This window comes from Pelmatolapia mariae, linkage group LG20, assembly GCF_036321145.2.
Source record: "Pelmatolapia mariae isolate MD_Pm_ZW linkage group LG20, Pm_UMD_F_2, whole genome shotgun sequence".
Lineage (NCBI taxonomy): Eukaryota > Metazoa > Chordata > Actinopteri > Cichliformes > Cichlidae > Pelmatolapia > Pelmatolapia mariae.
Window position 1 is genome coordinate 29,097,700 of NC_086244.1, and position 24,415 is coordinate 29,122,114.

Consider the following 24,415-nt stretch of genomic DNA (forward strand, 5'->3'; position numbering starts at 1 on the left):
TTTTCTAAGCTTAACGCTTCTGTGATAGACATGAGGACAAGCATATTTACCAAATAGAAATGTGCCTGGCTTTATTCTGCCCTTTTGACTATGTACACATCAAACATACAGTCTATGATTTAATAAGTGAGGACAAAATTGTGGAAATATTCTTCCACTTGCTTTAGTTGTACTTTATAAATAGAACGCTAATTAAATATGTGTTTAAAAGCAGCTTTTACATGTAGTCACACTGCATTGGATTTAAATAATTAGCCTCAAAGTATAATATGTTTTAATAAACGTATACTCTTATTCTCTAGAAAGCCCTTTTTCTTTTTCTTTTTTTTAAGTGTTGTGTGCCCCCCCCTTCGCTCATTTGAATAGAGGCAGTGGAGGCTCCACCCAAGAGAGTTGAAAGGCTAGAAGACCACAAAGATGGAAAGGCCAGCCCACTGAGGGAGGGAGAAAAAAAACTGCTCCGGTTCCTCTGCCATAATTTCCTATCAGCCTATTCAGACAACATCACCAACAGCTTTGTCTGTGTGTGTGTATGTGTACGGGAGCAAAGCAAGAGAGGGAGGCAGCGCACGAGAGGCAGAGAGAGAGCGCCACAGAGAGAGAGAGACAGAGCAGGGAAGGGGGAGGCTCCATATTCTTTCACCTAACCCCCCCACCACCGTCAAACCACAGGAAGGAGGGGCCAGACCCTAAGCTGCCAATCAAATCCGCTCGTGGCAGCCGGCATTATCTCAGCAACAAACTATTGACAGATTACATGTCAAGGAGTTTAGTGCTTGATTGAAGGAAGCCTCTTTTTTTTTTTTTTTTTAAATCTAGTTACTTTTCCGCTGTATTCCCCCCCTCCAACAACCAACATTCGAATGACTTTCTAACAGAGTTGAGTAATATTATGAAAGTTACATGTCTGAGAGGATTTAACTTCGACTTCCCTGAATATGGTGAGTACTCTTCTTCTTTTCTGTCTTTGTCAGATGTGTTTTATTAGCTGACAGTTTAAGGTGTGCCTTTATCTCTGACTAAATATACAGAGAGGGGAAGTTGTTCATGATTAAACTATGTGCCAGCTCGTACGTATACCCAAGTGTTGCGACACCATTATTTATAGCTCTTTGACAGTGCCCAAAGGTGACTGCAGTATCAAATATGATTGCCTGTTTCCTCAGCACACGCTTCATGACACTGTGTTACATTCAGTACACATGTGAGGAAAGTTCACACAGCAAGTTTCATTTTCTCTTGACAGAGTACGTCTCTCTTCTAGAGAGCAGCACAACTCCCTGTCAGCCTGTTTTTTTCTTCTTCTTCTCTTGCTTATTAGTTCTTTCTTTCAGCTATACTTTTTTTCTTTTTTTGATAAGCCACAGTTTGAGTCTGTAGAAATAAAGATATTGGTTTGGCACACACGCAGGAGCTGGCAATGCCATTAGGGCAACCTGAATGGCCTAAGGGTTTGTTGCTAAGGGGACAAAGCAAACAAACTGTTGTGTTGCTTATGTTGTCCACATGTAAAGGGAACAGCAGCAGTGTTAACACCTTGCCAGGTACTTCTAAATAGTGTACATACAGTGCACAGGCTATTTTCATGCATTAAACAGATAAATTAAATGCATTAGAGGTGAGGTAAAACTGTAACCAAACAATCCATTCGTTTGAGTGATTTAATACGATGATTCTGATTCATCTTCTTTTCTATACACACACACACACCTGTGAGGCAGTTTTTTTTATAAAAACCTGTAGCTGCCAGGTTAACATCAGTGATTCTGCGCGTACTTTTAGAAAGATAAACTTGTCCTGTTGTAACTGGATTATACGTGTAAGCGTCACTCTCCTCACCACTTATAAGAAGGGGTTTTTTTAGTGGGATTTAAAAGAAGTCACATTTTATGGTCACATTTAGTTCTTTCTGTTTTGCGCGTGCAGTGTGTTCTCGTGTGTTTTCCATTCGCTTGCACACCAAGTGGTGTCTTCCTTTCATTGTGTGTGTGTGTGTGTGCGTGTGTGTGTGTAATAATACTCTCAGTATATTTCATTATTACCACATATACATGTTACTGCTCGGTAACTGTACAGCAAGTTCTTTTAGACTTAATCGGTCCTCTTTGATCAGTTTTATCTACCCTATTTTTAAAATGCCTTATTTTAAACTCACACGGTGTGAAAATATTTAGCAGACGTTGTGGTATTTTTTTTTTTTTTTGAGTAGGGTATTTTTAAACTGATGTCAGTGTTGTAAATTACAGAAAGGTTACCATGAAAATATATTTATTCTTTTTTTGTCTTTTTTAAAATATTCCCTGAAAAAAAAAAACTACGCAAGTCATATTTCGAGCGAGCTTTGCACGAGGCTGTTATTTTTATTATGTTTGTCAGTTATGTCTGTTTTTATTTTCATCCTCTTCTTTTTTTTTTTCTTTTCTCCTTTTTCACGGCGCTGCGTTGCACTTCAGACACTTTTGGCACGACATCGGCTTTGACTTGTGCATCGCAGGATTAATGTAAATTAAAGATGTTTTTTGCCTTATCAAATAAAACGCTGACAGACTGTATAGTAGACCACTGTGACCACAGGGTTTCACAAACACTCAGGAGAGGCAGACGCGAGAGCTCGGTTATTATGTCTGGTTATTTAAGGTGTCCTGCATTATCGTTTGAAATAACAACAAACAAGTTCAACTGTTATTGTGACACACCCTAATTTCAAACTTTTCGTCAGCTTGGAAAATGTTTTTCTCCCCTCTTATGAGTCATAATGTTGATTGCCTTCTCCCTCACTGAGTCGTCTCATTAACCCTTTGTGGCCCTCTCCATCGTTTACGGCCCTCCACAAAACTAGGATGAAATGAGGGAGAAAAAACAAGCCCAGGTCTGAAGGCCCTCAATAACCTTTTATCACAATTTAGCAATAACCCGAATCAATTTGATGTCTTAAGCAATAAAATATGCTGTTGCACTCCTATTTCTGCAGCTCCTTGGATGACAGTAAATTTACATTTTTTAATTAAACTAGCTGGAATTTTTATTAGGGGGCCGGGCTATGCTAATGGAAATGTTGTGTACAGCAGATTAACAGAGTTTTGAAATAAATTTAACAGGGAGACGTTTGGAGGGAAAAAATGCGAGTCATTGTCTTTAACCTCTTTCGTGCCGATTTCTCCTGGGGGATCCTTGTATTCTAAGGAGCCTTGTCAGGGAAGAGTGCTTCTCAGCAACGAGGTGATTAGTATCGCCTTGTCAACCGAGGAAAAACACTCGCATTCCCCACATTTATTTATTTAATAAATGTTTAAAATTATACCAAAATGTGAGATTTTTCTTATCGTTCACTTATGTTATTTGAATGTAATGAGACCTCACTCTCTGCTACTGAATTTAGAAATAGATGTGTGTTGTTTAGGTTTTTTTTTAAACGGCATCTGTTTTGTTTTCTTCTCAATGTTAAAAATGAAGATATTTTATTTTAGCATTTTACTGTATATTAAAAAAAAAACTTTAAAACAACAAACCCCTTTTATTTTTCCTTACCCTTTAATTCTTTTTAGATCTTCAAATTCATTTTCTCTATTTTACCAAGTGTCACATGCAGTAGTTAATGGCAGCGTATAGTGTTTGTGTAGTTTTATGGTCCGCTCTCGGTATTTGATTGATGTTATGCGAGGCTGTGTGCGTTATCCCTGGTTTTAGCAGAGTGGCAGGGGTAGAGAAGGGGGGACACAGACAGCAGACAAGGGCAGGGAGGTGTGTGTGTGTGTGTATGTGTGTGTGTGCGTGCGCGCTGGTGTCTGTGCACGTGTGTGTGTGTGTGATTGTGCGTGTGTGTGTAAGGGTGGGGGGGGGTGAAGAAAAAGAGAGGGACAGCTGAGTCCTGATTGAGCCTGTGCCCAGTCACCAGACACAAACCACCCAACACCATAATTACCTTAACCCCCATCTTTTAATACACAAATCACACCAACTGGCCTTTTTTTTTTTTTTTTTGCCTTCACCGACAGGAAGAGGAAACATCAGAGATCAAATGATCAAATAAACTCCAGATGCACGTGGGCTGCTATGCATCTTGCCGCAGTAGCCAAAGTGTTCAGGGCTACTTGATATGGGCCAGGAGTAAGGCAAGTGGCATCACCACCCCCTTTCTTCACTCCTGTGCACTCATGCAGTGGCCAGCACCTAATTAAAACCTCAAAGCTCCCCGTCACCAATCTGGAGTAATGGCCTAATTAATACTTGGTGAAGAAATATTCCAGAATGATAAACAGGTTGCACCTTGGGTCTTCATTGCCTTTATTATCTAAAACATAACTTGCTAAGTTTTTATTGTCACGGATATTGCGTGTTTGTGAAGCTGCTGTACTCAGAATAGGAGTAGTGGAAATGCTGAAATATCCTTCGTAATTATGTTCCCTCAAAATGGAAGGCAGTCACTTATAAATTATACTGTAAATTAGAAAAGCACATAAAAGAAAAAAAAATGTTTTTAATATTTCCCCCCACACACACATTTTTATCATCATAACCAGGAGAAAATAAATCTTTTTTCTTTTTTTTTTTATCTCTCAGTTGAATGTGCCGTGTCATGTATTCTGGTGCGCAGCAGAGTCAGGAGAGATGCATCCAGTAACTTTTTTTCCCCCCCTAATCTTACATATGAAATTATAATTTCATGCAAAGCGAGGGAGTAGAATAATCTCTGCTTGTTGATATGCTATATAAGAGGGGAAAACGGGGAAAATGAAGAGGTAATTAGCAGAGTGCAAGACTTTGGCGTGTTTGTCTGAAAGCATGGTCTCCACTGGCCATGAATGAATTTGCATGCTTCGCTTATCGAAGCGCACTTATTAGGCCAGCTGAAAGAGAGATTAAGCCGGCACAAAATGTGGTGACTAATCCTTTTAAATGTGGCAGGGGGTCTTTAAGGTGTGAAGCAGGCCGTACGTAGGTTAGTGGGCATGGAATGTGGCGGACCGCAACTTCCAGCTGAATGTGTGTGAAAGCAGTCAGCAAACGTGGGGTTAACTATCTAATGACAAGGACAGTGATTGACATGGATAATAGATTAATTGTCTATCTCCTGACCCTCTTATCTCTGGAATAAATACAGCAGTTGGGGTCAGACTGGTTTGAGATAGTAAAGGAAATACTTTGCGTAAGCCAGTATCAATTGTTTTCCTTTACATATATATATATTTACCACTGAGTGCAATTGTTGGCAAGTTTAGTCAGTCATACATGTATGGAAAAGCAAAGCAAAGCATAGAGAATAGTAGGTGTTGAAACAAATTGGTCTTCACACCTTGCTGCTGCTTTTTAGTGTTGAGTTTATCTCTCAGTTCTCTCAGTTTCAGTTTTCTGTCACCTTTCTCTTGACAGGAATTCTGGGCCTGCCGGGATATCTCTGATTTTATTTTTGATTAGAGGAAAAGAAAAGAAAAAAACAAACAAAACAGGAACAAACATTGAACCTTTTTTTTTTTTTTTCCTGTCACCTTCACTGCGAGCGACAAAATGTTTGCTCTGCCGGGTTACAGAGCCAATACTCCTGTCCTCAACCATAATTGACTGCAAACAGGAGCGTAGTGACGTTTAAACACTGCCCTGCTCTGTCTTTTGTGTCACCGACGCATCTTCCGCACGGTCCCCAACCCGGCACCCCTCGAGTCCAGCTCCCCTTCTGCTGCGCGCGCGCGTGTGTGTGTGTGTTTTCATGTGACATTCTATTCACTTGGGTCAGTAGCAAGCAGCACCAGCAATAATTACTGTCTGTACATGATAAATCTGAAGCCCAGCTGTTCATTTCTGTCACAACAGAAAGAGAGGGGGAAGAGAGAGGGGGAGAGGAGTTCAGGAGTATGCAGTTTGCCGGATTTCTCTCTTTCTTTTTTTTTTTTTGCTGGGTAACTTGATAGGATTACATGATTCTAGAGTCCACACCTGTTAAGAGGCTGTTAGCAGAACAGTTGGCAGTCCCGTAGTCACAGCTTAGCCTTTTTTCTGTCCGTTCTGTATCGCCTTCTGGGGATTTCACCCTGCATGTATGACGAGAGTGTGTTTCTCCAGGCTCCTGCCTCAGGGAGGAGCGAAGAGGGGAGAGCGCTCCTTGTGACACGCGAGCGGTGTATGTTTGATGTTAGAGTGTGTATCCTACGTTTGTGTGTGTGTGTGTGTGTGCGCGTGTGCGAGACCGGGTCGGCTGACATCTCTTTTTTCCCCTCCCTCTCCGGAGAGATGTTGCCTGCCAGCAGTCGTGCTTCCCTCTCCAACCTCAGTCGCACCGGAGCCACCCGGGCAACAATGTATATACAAGTAACACGACAGCAAACAAAGAAAAGAATTCATTTTGGTTTGTTTCTCACAAGGGTGTGGGGGACAGGTGTTGGCAGAGTCGCAAAATGCCCAAATACAGGTTAAACCAGACAATTTAAATGATGAAGGGTTAGGTTGAGACGTTTTGTACATATTTTAGGAGTGCCAAAGCCGTGCTGTCAATTAGAAATAGTTTTGGAAGGAGTGGAGAAATGAGTAATGCATAAAAATTGTTGCCTGTTTTTGCTTGTTCGGTTATTATTAAAGTGGGGAAACTGTCCGAAGCAGCACGCTCACGTATAGGGAATACAGTCAGAGGGAGAATTGTTGACAGTCATCAGACTTAGAAAATGACATTACAGTAGGGTGTTTGGTGCTTTGGTGCAACGTGTCTCACTGCCTTATTTGGCATTCAGCAGCTACCCAGCTCTTGGGCTTCGTCACTTTCTGTGGGCCCTCAGCACCTGTTCCCCCTATTGTACCGGAATTTTCTATATTTGGCCAGAAACTGGACTCTCTCAATTTGTGTGTAGATCACTGTCAGTCTGAGAGCAATAAACTCCATAATCTTCAAGGTTGTTTTCTTGTTTTCTTCTGCCGTTTCTCAGTTTTGCTTTGCTTTGTTTTTTTCAGACGACAATAGAAGAAAACATCATTCAACTCGGGAGGACTGCGAAGCGTTTCTCACCAGGGCTTTTAAATGTCATGCTGTCCCCTTGCATGTTATTGACACGTTGCGCTGCCAAAAGTGCAAATTATCTAGCCTCTCGAGCGCAGGAGAAATAAAAAAAGAGCAAAGTTAATAGATATCTCGGGCTAACTTTTAATTGTTCTGATATGTAATCGCTAAATGACAATAAAAAAAAGGAGCAGGGCCACGTTAAAAGCTTTATCTCTCCTGCTCTGTGCCCAAAGTGTCATGTCCATAACAGCACCACCTGATCTACAGAGTAAAATAACCGCTAAGGCTTATTGTTTGGACAATATTGGAGCCCCCCCGCCCCCCCGCCTCCCTCCCTCTTCAACACTCACCCCACCCACCCCCGCTCCCCCCGCTGCTCCTCTCCCCTCTCCCTTGATTCATTTCACCCACTGTCCTCGGCTGCTGGAAAATGGCGTTAATTTTTTTATTACCTGTTTGACTCTCCAGCCTTATTACTGTAGCCCCTTAATGTTCTCTGTAACCGTGGAAACCAGATGAATAAATGTCCGCCAAAGAAAATGAGATGATTAAACAGGTCACCCTTGCAAAACAAATTCGCTTGGTCGAGCGCAATTTGTGTACCAAGCGGCTGTCTTAACAGTTTGCTAACAAGGGGATTGTTTGCCAGACTAACTGACAGAGAAGGGAGGGGCAAGGGGGGGATGAAGATATCGGGGGAAAAGGGTATGATTGAAGAGATAATATTTTAGATCACTGTGTTATTTTGTCTCATCTCTTTATTTTTCATCAGAGTGAGAAGTCTGCAAAACGGGTGAAGTTTAACCTTCCTTTGCCGTGTATTACTTCAATATTAGAGAGACAGTCAGACGCCGCAGAAACGACTGTTTTTTTTCCGGCTCTGCTGTATATTTAACCAGCATTTACAAGTAAGTCTAAAGCAGCCATCCATATTATTGTCAGAGGCATTTGGTCTGTGATCATCCGCAAGTGCACCAGCAAATAGAATTCCCCTCATTTATGTGGCAACCAATCATTACTGCTAATTGTCCTTGAGGCCATCTGTATAGAATGGCTCGTCCTCAATTGGTGTTGGAATGGTACTGGTCATGGATTTACTAGTCCAATAATGATACTTAACTCCTCCATCGTCAGCGCAACCGAGTCGCAACTGCAGTAATAAACATGAAGGAGGTTTTCTTCTCAAATTAAACAGTAGCCCGAACAGCATCCTGGTACAAAGTGTTACTTAGTTTCTTTCCCATGATGCTCCCGCCCTTCCCTTCCCTTGTCCAAGTGTAATGTTCTCATATAACTTGTTTTAAGCAAAGCTCCCTGACAGCCATATGAAACGTCTGGTGTTTTCATCTGGGAAAATAAGAGAGTAGGTCGGGCAGATTTAGCCATGTAAGGATAGGGCAAACATGCAGACTTGGATTAGAATCAGGCCTGCGTTGCCATTCTGACCACAAATCATAAATGTCGGAGACATGGCGGTGGTGTTGTTTATGGAAGGATGCCACGCTGCGCCACTCAAGGGTGTTGCCTGTTTGCATTGATGCACCACCACCACTTACCGCCTCTCGCTTTAAAACAACTTCCGCGTCCCACTCAGCCCAGCCATTTTGTCCCGTTACCAAAGCAGATCCCGACTGTTCGCCGCAGCTTTAGCCTCAAGTTTAAGCAAAGGAGGGGCTGTTGCTCAAAGCGGGACTGTGGCTTCTCTAAGTCGTTTGTGGGACAGAAGATGGCGAGCTAGAAGTTTTTCCACTGACTGAGGGGGTATTTCATCCCAATACGGGGACACTATAGCTCAAAACTGAAAAGCACTTATGCATTATTGATGTTTTAATTTGTGCAAATGCCCAAGTCTTTGTTAAGTGATTATAGTGCTAGGGAGATAACAGGGGAGCTGCTTCTCTATGAAACAAGAGCTCGCTCGCTGGCCGCACTGGGAAGCCATTGGACTAAATCTAACAAGTCCACGCTCCCACTCAGCGGAGGGAGAGAGAGCGAGGCGGGGGTTGGTGAGGGAGTGACGAGAGTTGACTCAAAAATATCAACGTGTCTAAGATAAGGAAAAATTCAGCCGTTGATCTTTTGTCCTTATTTCAGCTACACCTCTCCTGTTTATGATGTTGGGTTTATAGGTCTTTTACATCCCTTATCAAAAATTATTTGATGTAAATACAATGGAACTGACCTGAAAAAGCCCCATGTGTAAATAGTCCTTGTGGCACAGTAGAAACTGACCTTGGGAGAAGAATGCAAAGTTATAATGCTTGCAAAACAAGCCAATAAAATAATACCCCGCTGAAAGAGGGGGAGTTTGGGTAAATATAAAAGAGGAGAGAAGCAATTTTCTTTTGCTGCAATGATTAACTCAGAACAAAGGTTATCAGGGATGACATTTTTTTAAACTCTGTAATTTATGTAATCACCTGCTACACTTACCTGCCAGATAATCAGTGATGGTAGGAAAGGTTGAAATTTTCCCTTTGAAACAAATATGTGTGTATATATGCTGCGAGCTGAGCTAAAATGCATTTTTCCCCCATGTCCCTGTGGAGTCAGTCTCCAACTACATCTTAGATCATTGTCACCAGCGCATAGAAACCTATGTTTCCTCTATTGTGCCATTTGGTGTCTGTGATGCTTGTCCAAACTCAGCCTCAGCCTGGCTGCTCCCACACCTGCAGCTGTTCACACAGCTTGCCTTCCTCCAGCACCTAATGCATGTATAACCTGTAAATTATGCTGTATTCATTTAGCTCAGACTGCATTAATATGGGCTCTATGAATGTCAACCCATGAGATAAGTGTCTTACTTTTGGCTTTGGTTTCTGTATTAGTCATTCTCTTTTGTTCTCTGGCTTTATTCTTGCTTTATTCTTTTGGAAAATCTGCTTGAGTGTGTGGAACCAGGCTTTGCCTTCTGCTTTGAGGTCCCTGGTGGAGGTAAAACACAAGAGCACGCGTGTGCACACGGGTACACACACACATACACCCGTACACAGTAGGCTCTCAGGCTTCCCCAAGCATTTACTGCTTTATTAAGCTGTCTCATGAACCCACTACCAGAACATGAGAATACAGGAAAAAAAAAGAAAAGCCCATATTACTTAGATGATTTGATGTCATTTGTGGACTACAAAACACTAGGCTTTATTGTGTGTGCAGGGAGAAAGAGCGGGAGCAGGGAAAAAAAGAAGTTGGCTTAGAAATTCAGAATTTCAATTAGGGTACGTAATCTGAACCTGCCGGCTTTGATAGAGGCTTTTTTTTTTTTTTTTTACTAAGAATACAGCAGCACTTGTAAAACATTAATTAAGCAGGCTTGTTTTTTTAAAGCATGGAGTAAAGTGTGCTTTATGCAGTCCTTTTCACTGAACAAAAGGCAGTTACCTCACACAGAGGCCCGCTTCACCCAAAACCATTTGGAAAAAAGGGCAATTTGAATTGAAGAAAAACACAAAAGACAAAAAAGACAAGCCACTGAGAGTAATGTTCTGAAAGAGATGATATCATATGAGAGTGCGCAGCCTTTTGCTGAAGAATAGAAATGTATCCCTGCCTCAGTGAAACCTAAGCTTGGTACAGGAAAACGAGCCCCTATTTTAATGACTTTCTACCTGACAGATGACTTTAGACTGCCTTTTGGATCACATTGCTCTGACTTTGTCTCTTACATCACCAAATCATTGATTATTAATAGTTTATATGAATTGTTAATTCGTGGTAATGTGAGGTTTTTTCTTTTTCTTTTGACAACCGCCTTCTAAATGTAAAGAACTAAAATAGTGTCAAACATATATATATATATATATATATATATATATATATATATATATACATATTTACTTATTTTTGTCATGGTGATGGTTTGTGGCAAAGCCATAGTGCTTCTATTTGTAGAGCATGAGCCCATTTGCAATTTCAACTCTTTTTCTGGTTACTGTGGCTATGTGGAAGTGAAAGCTGACATGAACGCTCTAAACAACACTGATTAGCATTAAAGAGGATTACAGTTCATTCACACGCTTTGGTTTTATTTTCCGTGAATGTATCAAGATAAAAAACAATGCTGTATATTCCCAATAGATCATTTACTAAGTCCTGGAGCAGATAATAACCAAGGTGATTCTTTTTTCCACCTATTATAAAAATATGGTTTTATGGTTTCTGCTTCTTGGAATTTATAATAATAAAAAGAAAAAGCAGCAGAAAAGGATAAAGTCCCTGTCCCACGTTTGCACATGGTGCTGTATATGCATTATCCGCAGACTATTGTAAATCCTCTTGCAGAGGGTGATGAGTACACATACAGATGATACATTAAAACTGCCATAACTCGCACACCCAGCAAAGCTAAAAATCAATTGGAATGGATAGTTAAGCTGGCCCCTAAAAATCAATGAGCAATTCATGTCCTTGATCACAGAGTGTCATTCCTCTCAATGTTAGAGGCCGATGAGGGCTGAACATACACACAAGTACCACAAGTACTGACATTCAGCACAAATAGGCAGAAAACATGGACACGCATTCTGTGTACTGATACAATGAAGTTTACAGTAAATTAAATGCACCCTTCAAGGACACGATCATTTTAATGTACTTTTTAAAAGCCGGTTTCAAATGCGCTCACTGTAAGACAGTGTCGTCCTTTTGAATGTTTAGGCAAACATGACTTAGTTTTGCAACTTTTTCAAACATATACTGTGATGGCGTTAAATGAGGTTTGGGCCACATATCGAAAATAGCAGGGAGTCAAATATCAAAGCTCATCTTGTTGTTTTTAACCATGCAAAATGTTGCAATCCAACGACATTGTACACCAAGCCTGGAAAATAGAGATGACCTTATAGCCATTACATGGTGGGTTGCAGAGACGCACTCACAAACACACACGCACAGTCACAGTCACCGGCTTTCATATAGGAAGAGTAGAGAGGCGATAAGGTTAGCCAAATGAAGAGAATGAAAATTCTGTTTCAAAATAGCAATTTTGCCCTTATTAATGCCATTAGTGTAACAGTCATAATGGATCAAATCAACGGATGACCGAAACAACTCCCCTGTCTCTTTGCTATGACGGGATCACGTCGAGAACAATTTAGGCATTTTGTGTTGATGAGTGAAGTTTCGAGTGCTGTAGCGTCCTGCAAACCTCCCCTGAATTATGCCCATAGTTGCCCGCTTTATCGTTTTTCCTTGTATGTCTTCCTCTTACGTCCAGTTTTAGTTTCTTTAAACACCCGTTTGTTCTTCTCAGCTTTTAATTTGGGCCACATATCAGTAGAAGTGACCCCTTTGTTGGGAACTACTGTATTTTTAACCCTGATTTAGATAATGACGCTGTGACAGTCATTTTTGCTCCTGGGCCATTTGCTGCTTTGAGGCCTCTCTTGTCACTCACACTTTGTATCCCTTCGTTACCAATTATAGCCACACTGACCAATTCAGAGGAACGCCACAATAGAAACACTGTATGTTCAGCTCGGAGTCTTAATTTCTTGTCTTTTTGGACCGTTTTCACTATCCCCTCCCACTGGCTGTGAGTTAGCAGTTGCTTGACCTTAACAGGTGGTCCTCTTTTTTACTCTGGTAACACTGAAAGCGTCATTCAGCCTCAGATTTGGGGGAGAGGGCCTTCGAAACAGTTGTCGCCTGTCAGGGGGAAGCAAAGAGTCATAAGAACCGGTGGAACAGTTGCTCGTCCCCTCGTCGAGGTGGGAAATTTTCCGGCAGCTGTCACTCGACCTCTTTACCTCGAGTTTTTTTAGGAGGGGTATTTTTTTTCTCCCATTTCCAATAAAGCAGAAATGACTGTTTGTGGCAACTGCAGGGGGGAGGGCGGATTCCAGTGCTGTGTCCTGTCACTCAAAATCTCACTCGTGTGTGTCCTCCTCTACACGTTTCATCAGCCGCCAATCACGACACGCACGTGAGACGTGTCTTCGCTTATATGGTTGGACGGTTTCAGAGGCTCTCTTTTAATGTTGGGTATCATAAAACTCTTGGTGTTTGGCCACGTAAAGGAACAAAACGATACGTTTATTTGCCTCTGTTTTCCTCTCTTCTCGACTGCACTATGCCTCTCTCTCCCTTTCCCTGTCTCCCTCGCTCCCCCCTTTCTCCGCCTCCCCCTCAATCCATCTGCATCATGTCGATCTGTCAGACTGCCAGTGTCTGTTCCAATTAGATTCCACTTAATACACGTAACCTCGATTAACACGCAATCAAGCCCAGATAAATCACGTCCTTTAAGTCCCCCCTCTGCCTCTCCTGTGTTGCTTTGCATTACTCAGTTTTTCCCAACAAGCTTGCTTTGCCACAGTCGCCGTCCCGATGTATAAAATCACACACTGACTGCACGAGCAGGTAACCTTACCAGATGTCTTCAGGGGTGACGCTCCACTTTAGAGACGAGTAATTTTTTTTTTCTTTTTCTTGCGTCTCACATCTGCCGTTTCCAGTAATGTGGAGTTCCTCCTGCGTTTCCAGCAGACGCTTGTTGGTGCCCTTCTCACCCAGGAAGATGAAGGTGTCTTAATTACATCTTTGGTTAAAAAGCTACAGAAGACACCCTGGGCTTTCTCTACATTGTGGGAGGCTGTGTAGTCTATTGTCTCGGTGACCTTTTTAGCTAGCGGACAATTGGTTTGACTAGATTACAAATTAAGACACAGCACCAGGCACTTAGAAAGCAAGTCTGTTAGAGAGCAGTTCTGCTGCTGCTGGCCTGTGAAAGCCACCAGACCATACATTTTAAGAAGAAACGGCCACAAAGTCAGGCATCGCGTGCGCATTGTTCCATATCTATAAAATATAAAGTTACATTCGCTTTAATGATGCCTGCAATGCCATTGTGAGTCTTTGCCAGTGGCAGAAAGCGGGCAAAAACACACAAAAGTACTACAGAGCTAAGGATTCATGGCTGATTATAATTCTTTTAACAAAGTTAATAATTTACACTGTTTATGCTAATAGGAGAAAAGAGGACTGTTGAATTACCAAACAGCGAAAACCACTAAAAATACAAACCAAATGAAAACAACCTGGGGCACTGAAAAAGCACACACAGCACTCTTGGGGTCTTCTTTTATTAATCGCAGCTAAAAGTGCTAACATTGACATGTTGAACAGATTAGCCTCTTTAATAACTGGGTGGGTCAACATGGCTACCACTGCTGATCCACGAGGATATCCTGTTGGGAGGTAGATAGCCTGTGCGTTTCATATTCTGACCCTTGCCTCTGTGGAGTTAGCCGCTGTGCTAAATATACACTAAATTAGGAATAATAATAAGAATAACTCCTTTTAATGCATGTGTAGTTTTTACATTTTTCCTCACATTAAAAAAAAAAGAAGGCAGGTTGAGGTATTATCATAATATCCGATTGCCTGATAAGAGTTTTGTAGCTACGCTTTGTTTGAAAGTGGAATCTGTAGCAGTTAGACTTCTGGCTTTGCCTCATACAGCAGCAGCTTGTGTCATACAGGTCCAGGCTGCCGCTGTACAGCATTAATGGTTTTAAATATCTCAATGCTAGTTAGAGCTGACAAGGCCTGTCGGTGTGCCATGTGTAAACAGGGCTTGGATTTAAAATAAATTAAGCTATGAGAAAGGCTCACGTTGATCCATTTCTTATCTCCTCCGCTACCTTGCCAGCCCTAAGCCATTACGAGATGTGTGGACAAGTTAAGGGAGCAGCAGTACTCATTCATGCAGTTTCTAGCGTGGTACTATTACATATTACTAACAAGCAATGCATACATGTAGCCACACACTTGGAGCTTCCTTGAAATTGTTGTTCTCGGTAGAACCAGAAAAGAAAAAAGGAAAAAGTGGTGCATGTTTTATGTAATTAGTATTGGGTGCAAACAAATTGAATATTGAATGGATCTCTGATGGGCCCGTCCTGTCTTTTCTAAACTCTGTCCGCAGCCACAACAGTGTCGCCGCTGTCTCTTTAAAAGGGGGTGACAGTTTCGACTATAAGTTGAGCTATTTTCTCTTTCCCAGAGAAAAAAAAATGGGAATAACGCTGATGAGTTTTAACAGCTTCAGCCAGGCGATGGGCAAATATAATAAGTGTTTTCGTAGACGTCACCAGTGATTATCTCATCTGCGCGTTTTGGGTGAATGTAGTGGATTTAGAGGCTCGTCTCCCATTGTGCTGACATCACCCTTTAACAAACCAAATTAAATCATGGCTAAAATCATTTGAAACTCTCCCAGAGTCTGTCTCTGTCTGGGAAACTTGTAAAGGGAGCACTGTGTGCATATGTATGTGTGGGTTTGAGTGTGTTTAGTCTCGGGGGATAAAGGGGGGGTGTACTGTGGAAATGGGGGCAAATTTACCCGCACGCTGAATAATGGGATAAGAGGAGCTAATATTTAACAAATTCTTCAGAGAATTCAAAGGGCGGCCTTTGTGGCGCGGTAACGTTCGCTCAGTGTTTCTTTTCAAGCATGGAATCGTGTACTTTATTTTCTGTATTTGATGTATTATTTTATTTAAACTCTAATGGATGTTTAAAAAAAGCTTCAGACACTTCTCAGTTAGGAAAATTGGAGAAGCCATGCAATACGCAGCCTGAAGTCACTCATGGTATGGCTGTAATTGCATGGACAATATGTTTTGATACAGATACCACTACACACACTGTACACACAACAGGAAAGAAAAGACAAAATGAGACCTGTATATTTTATAAACAAATTTTGGTGGCGTGCCATCACAACAGGTGACATGCATGCCTGTCTCTTACTGTAACAGCCATCATTAGATGGCCTCTTTAAAACCGATTAGATTGCATGGCAGTGCAAGTTGCATGCAGTCTGTTTGCAAAGAAACCACAGTATTTTTGCTGTTAAAAAAAAATGGAAATATAAAAATATATTGTGATGTCATTAGCCATAAGATCACACAGGAACACACAGAGATTCGTCAGCTGTCCCGTCTCATCACTTGCATGCCATAGTCGGCCAAGTGTGACCTTGTTAAATGAAACAAAGGTAAGAGAGAGAGAGAGAGAGAGAAAGTGAGTAACAGGAGTCAGTGAAGAAGTGGTGGCAAAGCAGGGAGGTGCATGGAGGTGGTGGTGGTCGTGTGTGTGTGTGTGTGTTGAGGCGGGGTGGAAGAAAGGCCTCAACTCAGCCAACCTAGCCTGATGTGACAGGATTAGCTAAGCCCCGGTGAACATGGATGGTACTTTGAGCCTGTGTGTGTGTGTGTGTGTGTGTGTCGGTGTTTGTGTGCGGCAGGCAGGAAGTGTGCACAGCAGACTGGAAGCCCAGAACTGCTGCTTGCCACCAGCCGAGCCAAGACAAGACATGGGAGATCAACAGCGCGTCGGCCCATCACTGCCAGCGAGCCTTAGCCCCATCACCCTCCCCTCCCACCAATGGTAGAGAGCCAGACCATAGAAGATGCAGCCAAAGGAGTCACAGATACACTGGGGGGAGGGGGGAGACACAGTGGGGGACTAGTAGGCGGGCAGCTGGGGCTAAAGTGAATGTGAGTTGGAAAATGATCCTATTAAATTGAATTAAAGAGGCAGTCTTCATTTACCCCAAGAATGATGGATTTGGATAATTAACAGTGTTAATGGGTACTGGTAAAAGAGGGCAAGGGAAAACTGGTGGTTGCAGACACAGAGCAAAGAGGCCAGGTCAGACCTGCATTGTAGTCCGTCTGCGAGGCCATTATGGATGACACCCCTTCTTCTTCTCTTCTTTTGACTTGCTCTAGCCCATGGTTACTAGTTGGGAATTCTTTTAAGTTGTGAACAGTGTTTCCACACTCTTCATCACCTCTTTCATTTCAAAGTGTCCCCCCCCCCCCCCGCACGTCTTTACCTTTGTAAAAGAAAACCATTCGTGAGATAATATGAGTGCAGCAGATCAAACACTGTTGTATTGTGTGGTTTTTCACAGGGCATGCTCAGTAGCATGCACGCGAACAGAGGGGGGAAAAAGCAATAGGAAAGTGTCGCTGATGAGCATCTAGGTTCAGTGTCGATATATTTTGTGGTAGTGTACTGCAGCAGTGAGTGCATTACACCAGTTTAATGTCCTCATCTCAGGACCTAATTATGGCAGTAGTAGCGTGTGCATGTGTGTGTATGTGTGTGCACGCACATGGTGGTGTGCTTGTGTGTCTGGGTTTTCACTTTGGTCAGTGCACAAACCCTATCTGCATGTCCTTAATTCTTGATGATGTGCAGGCCTTAGGCAGTGTGTGTGTGATGGAGAGGATGCCTGTGTGCCAAGTTGAAGCAAGGCAGGGCACGGGCCCTCATCCTGGCGAACAATCCAGTTGCTTTGCTCACAGCAGCCGACTGTGTCACTAGTGTCCAGAGTCTGGTCAGAGTCTAGTGACACCCTGCCACAAAGGACGCAGATTTATTGGGGACCACTTAGCCTCATTTACATGGACGCTGCCTTAATAATTCAGCTTATCCCTTACGTGAAGCGTCTATTTTCCTCTGCTTTCCCGCGCTCGTGCGAGGTCAAACAGTTTTCTTTTGAGACGGAGTTTCGCCAGTTATAGAAGAACCTCGGATGATGTGTACGACAGCTTACCTGAACCCTGATTAGGCAGGGAATGTCTTAAGTAGGGGGCTCAAATAATTTAATGCTACTTTTCTCCTTTCAAAAAAATTAACACCACAGTCGCATGCGTGTGTGTAACTGAGAGAGTGATAGAGTGTGTGGAAAAAAACAATCTCATCAAGCAGGAGGCCGTTTGCTTAGCAAGAGCTGACAGTCTTTGTGTATGTAAATGAAGAATTTAGACTAATGGAGTTGAACCATTTCTAATTTTGTGATGGCAAGAGGATTTTGATTGAAAGTAATTAAGCAAGCTAGCTGTAAAATTAATTAAAGCAAAAGGAGGGGGGGACTTTTATTGGATTGGATAGCGATATAGCTGCTGTCAGGCAGGGGGACAAATGGGGGTGACCTGGATTCTCTGCCCTCCCTCCTCCCACTCGGGACTTTTATGTCACTTTAATCTCCTTAGAGCGGCTGGTGTGCATTTGTTTGAAATAATCAAGGAAATATGGTCAGAAATTGTCAGCTTTCAGATCTAATTTACCTGACAGCCTCGCGAGTGCGTGTGCACGCGCAGGCATGCATGTGACAGTGGCAGGTCCCTTTTTTTTTTTTCCTTGGCCTCTCCTCAGCTTTGTGGAAAATGCTTTTGACAGTCTTGAAGCATCTTGGTTGTCGGAGGGCGGGCGGGGGGAGATGAGAAACTTGGGTGGTTTTAAGATGGACATTTCAATGAGGCATGTTTGGCCCAGCTTAGCACCTCTGACACTGTTGTGTGCGTGCACACACACCAACATGCTTAATTGCCTCTGTAACATATTCCGACTCCATTTGGCCACTGCACCAGCGCTTCTCAGCCTGTGTTGTGTGCAGGTAGCCTAAACAAGCAGAAGCAGATTACAGCCATGACAAAGCCTGTTACAGCTACTTAACCGCTGACAAATAAGATTGACCAATCCCGCACAAATAGAAATGGAACTTATTGATTGGTTAGTTTCGAAAAGTAATAATATCTAAATCATGTTTTGAGTCGCTCCTGATTTCAGAATATTTTTCCTTTGGTGTTTCAGACTGTGGTCTTTTTTTAATATTAGGCTTATAATTGAATAGCTGTGATATTAAAAATATCAACCAACTGTGCAGTTTTTGTTAGGCTAATAACCAGTCATAAAATAGCCCCGCTAATGTTCTGCGACATTTCTATGGATTTGACCTGCATGGGTTCCATATTACAGGTCTGCAGAGTTTCCAGTAATTCCACAGTGGGTGAGATGCCACTTCCTCTTTAAGGTGCTGGTGTTTGTGACATAGGTTCTCACTGTGGCCCTCAGTACCCCCTGAAGAGATGGTTAATTAAGGTCTGGGCCCAGTGAACACTGCTGGGACTGTCACCCACCACACCACAGGCTTCCCCTGCTTCCAGCCCTCCTGTGGGAAAGCAGTGCCAGGACAGAGCGCCACCATAGAGGCCCCTAACGGGATTAGGAGCCCTCTGAAAATAGGACCTCAGTACCAAAAGCCTCTCATCCACCTTCATCTGCCCAACGGACCCCCCCCCAGTTCATCCCAGCCCCATTTGCTCCTCCTCCCCCCATAAGAAGGCTCCACCCTAGCTCTGTTTTATCAATTAATGTAATAAAAGGTAGAACAAAGAGCTGTCTTTCTCCCACTCTGTAATTAGAGGGGGTGATCTCTTGAGGACTGGCATTCCTTGGGCCTGAAAAACACGATTCTCTCTCTCTCACACACACACACACACACCCCTCCACTCTACCGCTACCACTCAAGTGGAACATGGCTCTTCGATGTATAAGAGTGATAATGTAAATGTAGTGTAGTCTGCCAGGCAAACCCGGCACAACCTATTTTGCAGTAGCTTTATCTAAGTGTGAACAAATGAATGCAACATTTGGAGGAGTGATACATTATTAACTCTAATTGATTCCTCTATAACACTATACATTCACTGTCACCTTCGCTTTGGCTCACATGAGTACGTGCGCTCCGAATCACTCCTGTCGCTGTCCCTATTCTAACACGTTACGTGTCACCACACACTGTTAACAAATGTGATAAAACCACCTGAATTGAGAATATCAGGTATGGCGTCTGCCTATGTGTGTTTTTGTCTGTTAAAGTGAGATGCAGCAGACTGCGCTGTGTGTGTGCGTCTTGCGCTCTCCTGTGCTTAACTGTGTCTAGACGGGTGTGAAAGTAAAAGAGAGAGACTTTCACAGTCACTGGAGCTTTCGATTGGAATTAGTTTTACAATATATGCAAATATCCCCCCTTGAAAAAAGGGGTCTTTAAATGACAGGTTGATATGTGATTAAACGACAATTAGAGTGCTGAAAATAAGTGTCGGCAGTAGGTCAAGCACTGGGCGGCTCAGCTAAAAGGTAGCAGACTATTGAGCAGAAAACATTCCCAGGCGGAGGCCGGGAACAAGACCCAAAACAAATTAGAGAGGTGAAGGGGGAAACAAGGGTGGCAGTGTGTTCCAATAAACCCACAACAAAAAAACAAGTTGAGTTTTTGTGCCTGAGTGACAAAAGAGAGACCGTTCACCATTAGATCTGTTTTCAGTGAGCCGTGATGGACGTGGATTCATCCCTGTACTTCAAGTGTGTACGGTGAAGAACCTGCTCTGAGTTCCAACAGAGTCCTAACACTGATTCAAAGGGTAAAACTTGAGCGGTGAGATGGAAACCTTTAGTCTGAGGGCTGCACCCCACACCTCTGCACTGCCCTTTAAGTTAAAGTACATAGACATGAGGGATTCTCTGTCTTTCTTTCACAAACACACACAGGCACACAAACATAGACGGAGACATAAAAGGGCTCACGCTTATTCTGGCACCGATGGCAGATGGCCCTGTCCCTATAATCCCCTTTGATGCTGCAGTGGGCAGCAGCTCCTGAACATCTATGAAGCCAAAGCCCCAACAAAACTTGAGCTTCTTTTCCTTTAACTAACCCCAATTGCCAAGGAGCTGTTAGCTGTCAGACCTGGTTAAGAGTCCCTTTACTGGGCAGAGACTGAAGGGCAGAGTTTTCGCTCACTCTGTCCCCACTCCTCTTTCTGCTTCCTGTTTGTTTTCTGCCACAGAAGGTTCATTCCACCTCCACAGCATGGCTGTGAAAGCAGGTTGACTTTGTTACTCTAAGTCACAGACTAGATGACACTTACAGCTTTCTTTCTCATTCGCAAGCTGTATATTAGAGCCACAGATGGTAGGAGGTGGGCTAAGAGGCTTAGATTTTATCAAAGGCTCACCTTACATATTGCCAGTTGCTTAAAAAGGGATATTTTAAGTGCTTGTGTTCAGGTTAAATATAATTACATATAGAAATACAAAAAATGTATCATTTATTTTCTAGTAATTACATTTTAAAAGCAATTTTGACATTTTTTTACAGATAAAATAAATCTATTGGTTTAGCATTCGCTACAAATTTGGACTCTTTAATGTTTTTTACAATTTTTACAGAGAAATAATTTTGAATTTTGTCAGTACTGTCATACTTATTATGAAGGCAGAGAGTTAAGTTAAACACCCCTGATTAAATTGAGGATCGCTCACCCCAATGTAGGAGTAAAACAGCACTACAAAGCACTTTCCTTATTAATTTTGCACTCTAAGTAGACCTTATTGTGGTCTTGTGTCTTAACTTTCACTTAAATCATTTTCTTCACCTAATGTAGGAAACTCCATGCTCTACCCTCTAATTGGAGGACAGTAGTTTTAACGTATCCTGAGATGCAGAGGCAGCTGTGCCGATCTTGTCTGTTATTTTTTTATTTGGAAAGGACCAGATTCTAACCTAAATGGGGAAACACAAATTAGCTGCGCGATTACAGAGGGGGAAAAAAACCCTGTAGTGTTCGATTATGTATTATCATTTGAGAGCTCTGACGGATAATCATCGCTGAGATTTGCTCACGTTTCCAGCAGGTCTGCTGAGATGTACGCTAGCTAATGGGATTGGGCTTTTTTTTTTTCCCTAACCCTCTCCTGTGGCGATATGGAGCTGGCAGCTGAACTTGAACGGATGCGCATGGTGCTGAGTCGTGCACAGGACTATTTCAAGACTGAAATGCGATTGTTTTAATACTTTAATCCACCTGTCCTTGGCATTCAGGATGTTGCAGAAGTCGCCTAATTATTTCAGTGCCCTCTATCCTTCCTATTAGAAATACAGCAGAGACAGCAGCACTCTAATATTGATAAATAAGCCTATCGTTAAATGAATTTCTCCTTATAATGCTTCCGAATTTTTAAAAAAGGTCTATAGCAGGAAAAAAGTTGATAAAATAGAAAAATATACAAGTTCTCTGATAAAAAAAAATGCATAGCATAATTGAAATTTTAAAAATGCATGTATGCAAAGAGGATTGGAAATACCCCAAATCACTTTAAAGAGCAAGCCATTTAACAGCCAGAATTCTCTGAATTGTTCCAGGTTCCAACAGCGATAGTATGCAAACACAAATATTTTCTTTTAATTAAAAAGGCCTCATCTCTCTGGATCCTCCCCCAAGCCCACTACCAGCTCTCAACATCCGCCTCAACCCCCCACGCCCCCCAAAGTGCTCATACACACACAGACACACACACGCGTGCAGCAGCACAAATGCTTGTGACGCTTCATTCAAATCCAGGATCACTCATAGCCTCATACATTCAGCCAAATCAACTGAGAGCTGGTGACCCTAGCAGTGATGGCTGCCCAGGTCAATAGTAGCCACCAAACGGGCCCACCCACACAGTCACACTCACACACACACACACACACACACCTGAAAAGCAGCTGTTGTTTTATTTTTCAACCATCGGAACCCGAGGTGGCACTAAAAGGTACGGAGCAAGGAGAGATCTGGGGTGGTGATGTTGGTGTGTTTGGGCCAAAGGGGGGGTTGATAGTAATGCATGTTGATGGTTTCTGAGATACTTCATTTCAGAAACAAGGGCCTCATTAACTGTAGTCTTCATCAGGCCAGCAAGCAGCGGGCACATTAGGGGTCCACAGGAAGTTAGAGTACAGCAGGAGAGTGCATTAGGGAGGCCTGGAGAGACACACACTCTCTCTTCCCCTCAGTTTCACTTCCACCTCCAGTGCTTTTCTATATCTTAATGTACCTTTCAGAGGAATTTGGATAGAGGTCAGTAATTATGCTTTTTAAATTATTCAGTCGAGGTCCTCTGTAATTGTGCTTTTTAGAGCTCGGACATTGACAACATGGTTTACTGCACCACTTTTGGGGCACGGTCTGACCGGATGAATGAGTATGGAGTAAGAGAAGGAGTGTCTGAGTGTGTTTCACTGCTCTCACCGACAGTTCGTAGCTGATGTAGGAGTGATCTTTTGAAATGTCAATAAGTGCCAACACCGAATGAACAAAATTAATCCCTTTGCTAACGGACTTTGTCCGCACATCAAGTTCAGATCCCTTTTCAAAAATTTGGTTAGGCCTGAGCTGTGTGCGGTGGGTATGTTGTGCCGCATGCAGTCAGAGACCCAGCAGACTACCAGCCGCTGTGTGGGAATGTTTAGTTACGAACACAAGCGTGTTATTTTTGTTACATCGACGAGAGAAAAGCCTAAACTGCAAGGGTAGCAGAAAAAAAAATCACCAAACTTTCTCTACAAAGCCAGCTCCGACAACGTTTGACTGCACATGATAACATCGTCCATCCACACAAGTCCTCTTTCAGCCACAGATTATTAACACATCACTGAAAGCGGCACAGAGCGTTTCATTGTTGTTACAGGGTCTAATATTTATATTTATCTAGTTGGGTGAGGCACTGACAAACATGTCACACACCTGCAGTTTTGTAGTACGTGCTACTGCAGTTTGGTGTAAGAGAAAGAGCCTGTACAGTAGAGTTTTGTTGGGGCGAGAGGAAGACTGTAATTACTGTCTGGCGATTCATCTAGTCACTGCATAAAATAGTGTTTATCCAGTCGCCCGTGTTTCTGTCGTGGCTGAGGGAGGGGAGGGTCATGTTTTGCAGAACTGAGACAGCTAGGGCAATCAGGAGAAGAATCGTGACTCCAAAACATTCAGCCTTTTCTTTCTTTTCTCTCCCTTTGTCTCCCTCACTTTCCCTCTCTCCCTCCCTCTTTCCAGTTGAGAACTGGTGCCTTAGAAAATGAGATCTGCCCCCCCCAAACTACCCCCCCACGACACACCCACACACAAATAAACATAAAAAGCTAATTTGTTAGCACCCTCATTTCAGAGGCCTGAGCAGGAGAATATTGTTGGGAGGAAAAGTAATGCTTTGTCAAATGTTGACATGTGTTGCAAACATGAGGCCTTCAGCAGCAGTATTTCGTGGAGAAGCTCAAGCACATTGTCGGCACATGAAGAGGATGCTTTGAAACAAGATTAGCCTCCAAATGCCCTCCCCATCCATACTCCTGTGCCAAATGTGTGTGTGTGTGTGCCAACACTAAGATGCTAAATGATCAGATCCACTGAATATTTGTGGGTCTGTTTTCTCACATAATGAGTGTGCATAACATGCTCTGTATGCCACTGTACAGCTGAAGTTGTGTGTACTCATTTGTCCTGCTGCAAAGCCCCATTGTCTGGTGCGTGGTCTACGCTTGGTTTCGTGGGGCCAGGCTGTGGCTACTTCCCCTTGGCTTCGGGTCACGGTGACACAGGGCAGGTGGAGTTTTCAAAAAAAGAAAAAAGAAATCCATCACCTCCACCCCCATGCAACCCTGCCCCCATAAAAATGAATAAAAATTGGAAAACAACATGCAAGGTCTGCCTAATACAGGAACACTTGCAATATGCTGATGTTTTCTTTTGCACACTGTGTTTGCTAAATTGCCTTTGACTGCGTGCATCAGTAATGAAACTTTATGTC

General features: G+C 42.8%; 1 protein-coding gene across 3 annotated transcripts in view; it reads left to right on the forward strand.

Annotated features, from left to right (window-relative positions):
* Window positions 1–24,415, forward strand: part of casz1 (castor zinc finger 1) — a 169,480-nt gene that overhangs the window by 93,308 nt on the left and 51,757 nt on the right. Inside the window, exon 1 of one of the 3 annotated variants that reach the window (XM_063464903.1) lies at window positions 495–941. The exons of the other annotated variants lie outside the window; for them this stretch is intronic. Coding sequence (XP_063320973.1) covers window positions 893–941 — 49 coding nt within the window. The 5' untranslated portion in view covers window positions 495–892. Of the gene's footprint in view, window positions 1–494; window positions 942–24,415 lie in introns of those variants that run through there. 3 annotated transcript variants of the gene reach the window in all.